The sequence below is a fragment of the Sylvia atricapilla genome, chromosome 7, assembly GCF_009819655.1.
Source record: "Sylvia atricapilla isolate bSylAtr1 chromosome 7, bSylAtr1.pri, whole genome shotgun sequence".
Lineage (NCBI taxonomy): Eukaryota > Metazoa > Chordata > Aves > Passeriformes > Sylviidae > Sylvia > Sylvia atricapilla.
The window spans coordinates 32326792-32331065 of record NC_089146.1 but is presented as its reverse complement, the minus strand read 5'-3'; the positions used below and the strand labels follow the sequence as shown (position 1 = coordinate 32331065).

At 48.1% G+C, this 4274-nt stretch overlaps 1 protein-coding gene across 1 annotated transcript; it reads left to right on the top strand.

Moving 5' to 3' along the window:
* The first annotated feature begins 338 nt into the window (after positions 1 to 338).
* On the top strand, positions 339 to 3663 carry CXCR4 (C-X-C motif chemokine receptor 4). The gene is made up of 2 exons (XM_066323154.1): positions 339 to 484; positions 2071 to 3663. The coding sequence occupies exons 1-2, from the start codon at positions 446 to 448 to the stop codon at positions 3130 to 3132; spliced, it is 1101 nt and encodes a 366-aa protein (XP_066179251.1). The 5' UTR covers positions 339 to 445; the 3' UTR covers positions 3133 to 3663.
* The last annotated feature ends 611 nt before the right edge of the window (positions 3664 to 4274 follow it).

Sequence of the window (4274 nt, the reverse complement as noted above, 5' to 3'; positions counted from 1 at the left end):
ACTCCTGGACCAGTGACTTCATTCGGAGCCCGCCTGGGGTACCCATGGCAACACAGGGCTCTACAACACACTTCAAAGAATGTTCTTGAGGGGAAATTCAAAAGCCCGCTTGTATGAACACATCAATCACAGGGGGGCAACTGCCCCCGTGCTGAGCGTGGCCCCCGCGGGCGCGCCGGGCAAGTGCAATTCCCATGCCCGGGGCGGCAGACAAAGAGCGGCCCGAGGCGCCCGCCCGGAGCCCGGGAGCGCGGCGACACCGCCGGGGAGGAGCCAGCAGCGGCTGCCCCGGGGGCGGGGGGGGGCGTCCGGAGACCTTATAAAGAGCCAGCCGCGTCCCGCCACAAGAGCGGGGCGTGCGTGCTTCAGCGGCGAGTGGTGTCGCTGCGAGAGGCGCGGCTGCGGCAGCGGCAACAGCAACAGCCTGAGAGCGCGGAGCCGTCCGATGGCTCTGAGCATGGACAGCAGCCTCGACAGCCTGGATGTAAGTGCCGGGAGCGCGGCCGGCTGCCCATGTGCGCGCTGTTTGCAAACAAAGGTGCCCTCGGCGGAGGCTGCGGGCGGCGGGGGTCGGGACAGCGGAGGGGTGTGCGGGGCGCGAACGGGCAGGGCTCCCCTCTGAGCCCCGGCCGCCGCTCCCTCTGCCTGCAGCGCTTCGGACCTTGGCACAGCTGCAGCCACTGCAAATTCCAGCTGCAGGACTCCGCTCCTTCTTGGGGCTCTGCTGCTCGGCCGTCAGTTAAGAGTGACATGTCCTTCGTGGACTGTAAAACGCCGACAGAGCAATTAGCGGTACGGGGATGATAAGAGGGGAAGAGGCGAGGAAGTTTGGAGCGGTCTGACTCCAGGGAATGGTGTCCCTTTGCCCCGGTGCGCGCCCAGACCTCGGGCTGCCGGCGGGACTGGGAGCGGCGGCAGAGCCCGGCCGTCCCGCCCGCTCCCCGAGCGAAACGAAGGGGCGTCCCGTTCTTCCGGAGGCAGCTCCTCTGCCTCGGTTTGGAGAGCAGTTAGGAGCAAAAAGGAGATCTCCGGCAAGTTCCAACTTTAGGGCCGCAGTTAATGCCCGCGTGTAGCCGGTGCCTCCGCGTGCGAAGCGCTGCGGGTCTCTGGGGCGCGCCCTGCGCGGAGCACGGGGCTCCGTGGGACACGGGACATTGACAACAAAAACTGTGAAAACCTGAGGAATTGCACATAGCCAGATGGCACTCTCCCGCCAGTATTGCTTTTACCGCCGTGGTCAAAACCGTTGGTGGTTTCCTGGCGCTCTTTCATGCCACTCACCAAAATTTCGCTTCCTTTTTATCACCGCTGTGCTCACTTGGTTGGTCTGGCTGCAGCCCCGCGCCGGCCGCCCTCAGCCCCTGCCCCGCAACCGCACAGGGTGGGGAACAAAGGCAGGGAACGTGGCCCGTCGTGGTGACCCTCCACGGGGTTTGAGTTCCCCTGAACAAGGTCACCTCTCTCTTTCTTTCTTTATGGGCTTTCTGGGTTTTTTTGTTTTTCCTTGTCTGACTGTGTGGAGCTGTCAATTGCTTCTCAGCAGGGAATTCTTGCTATTATTTATCCTTTATTACATCAGCCGAGGGTACCTTCTCTGTTTCTCCTTGACCCCATCCTCTTAATGAGAAGAGACTTTGGAGCAGCAGTTTTTTAAGTTTTTTTTTAATAGCCCTCTATTGTAGGAGTTAAATGTGATAGGTCATGCTCTGTGTGGACAGACTTCTCGCATCTGGCACTTTCTGGGCTCTCCCATTTGTAGTGTCCATCTTACAAGAGCACTAAAGTGTCCAGAACCAATGATATTTCTGGGAGTAGCCATTATCTTTCTTTGCTCCTTCGTGCCCTGCCCTTAGCAAGATCTTGCTCCTCAGAGAAAGACAAAGGAAGTATTTAAACTTATTCTGATTTGCTGTGCATTTTATATATGTATATGTAAACATTGTATTTTCCCATCTGGTTTGCCCATTTAACACTGGAGACTGTTCAAGTAACCTTTACGTACTGTCATATAGAATAAGTTTTTGCTGAGGAGATAACATCTAATTTTATTTTTTTCCCTTTTTTTTTTAGCTGTCATCTGGGTTATTAATTGATCTTTCTGAAAATGGCACGGATGAGATTGGTTCAGCTGACTATGGAGACTACGAAGAGCCATGCTTTCAGCATGAGAATGCCGATTTCAACCGGATCTTCTTGCCAACAATCTACTCCATCATCTTCTTAACTGGAATAATTGGCAATGGATTGGTTATTATTGTTATGGGCTACCAGAAGAAGCAAAGAAGCATGACTGATAAATACAGGCTGCACCTCTCTGTGGCTGACCTCCTTTTTGTCATCACCTTGCCATTCTGGTCTGTGGATGCAGCCATAAGCTGGTACTTCGGGAATGCTCTGTGCAAGTTAGTTCATGTCATTTACACAGTCAACCTCTACAGCAGTGTCTTGATTTTGGCCTTCATAAGTTTAGATCGTTACCTGGCAATAGTCCACGCTACCAACAGCCAGCGCCCACGAAAGCTGTTGGCTGAGAAGGTGGTGTATGTAGGGGTGTGGCTGCCAGCTTTCCTTCTGACTGTGCCCGATATAATCTTTGCCAGTACCAGTGAAGTAGAAGGAAAGTATATCTGTGATCGCATATACCCTCATGAAAACTGGCTGATCTCTTTCAGATTCCAACATATCTTGGTAGGACTTGTCTTGCCTGGTCTAATAATTCTGACTTGCTACTGTATTATCATATCCAAGCTGTCACACTCCAAAGGCCACCAGAAGCGCAAAGCCTTGAAGACCACGGTTATCCTCATCCTCGCCTTCTTTGCCTGCTGGCTGCCATATTATATCGGCATCAGCATCGACACCTTCCTCTTGCTGGGAGTCATCAGGCACAGCTGCAGCTTGGAGACCATAGTGCACAAATGGATCTCCATTACGGAAGCCCTGGCATTCTTCCACTGCTGCCTGAATCCAATTCTCTATGCCTTCCTGGGTGCCAAGTTCAAAACATCAGCTCAAAATGCCTTGACATCAGTTAGCAGAGGATCAAGCCTCAAGATCCTTTCAAAAGGCAAACGTGCTGGACATTCTTCTGTTTCCACAGAGTCAGAGTCTTCGAGTTTCCATTCCAGCTAACGCTGCTCCTTGCCATCATTTTGTAAAGAGACACTTTAAAAGTTGTGCAGGATTTCAGACAAATAAGACTGACCATAATGTACAGTTGGAATTTTATATTATTTCTGTTTGTCTCTGAAGTTTAATTGACTTATTTATATAAAAAACCTTTCGTATTGATGATGAACTGTCTAGGCAGGTCCTGTGGACAAGTGGTTGGTTCACAAAAGTTTTAGTGACTGTCTGTATGTATAGATATGTGAACTAAACACTTTGGATTGTAGCAAAGTGACTGTTAAAAGTTTAGAAAATATTTCTCTGTTGTTTATATGTAAATGTTTTTGGTGTTGCTGTTATTCTTAAAAGTTTGGCTGGATATTTTTACCTTACTACAAGACATTCGGTTTACAATAGCTTAACTCTGCTGTAGAAATGGCACTTATAACCAAAGCCTCCTCTGTTACAAGCTAGGGTTTTCCCCTTCATTCTCAATAATTGATGGTTTGCAAAATTTTCTGTTCAAGGTAAAATAAAAGTATACGAAAAAAGTTATTTTGAGTGGTATTTTCATTTCTGGGTGAATTTTTCTCAGTGCTTTTATTTACAATTCTAAATACGCAATAATGTCTTAGAAAATTGCATGTCTTGTGAAAAGCAGGGAAGTGAGTTTCAGTACATACTGATTATTCAGTTGACACCTGAGTTCCATGTCATATGTTTTTTTCACCAGAATACATTTGCTTCAGTTAAAATTATATTTAGAATTACTTAAACTGTCACTTAGAGAACTTTCTGAGGCAAAATATCTACAAGTGAAAACCAATCTATGGAAGCAATTGCTAAAGTTTACAGCCTCAGGAGCCAAACTCAGATTACTGCAAGTGCCTAACCTCTATGCCATGTGTACCAAGTCAATCCTACATTTCTTCTGCCTTTGCTGTGGTTCTAAATTTAGTTTCACATGTTAAGAATAATCAAATGTAGCTGAATCAAAGTGATTTTTGATTAGAAATAAAGTTATGCTATTATATCTGCTCTGAGGGAGGCAAGTGGTTTTCTTCTATGGAGCTTTCCCTATCCTGTCTACATTTAGATTTTCTTAAAGTAATATTACAGTCTTCATATTCCTTTAAAAAACACAGAGTGTGTGCCAATTCTTGAAA

Excerpts from the sequence above, each read along its gene's own strand:
- CXCR4 (XM_066323154.1), top strand. The coding sequence starts at position 446 with ATGGCTCTGAGCATGGACAGCAGCCTCGACAGCCTGGAT. Across the intron at positions 485-2,070 it reads GCAGCCTCGACAGCCTGGAT|CTGTCATCTGGGTTATTAAT; the intron begins GTAAGTGCCGGG and ends TTTTTTTTTTAG.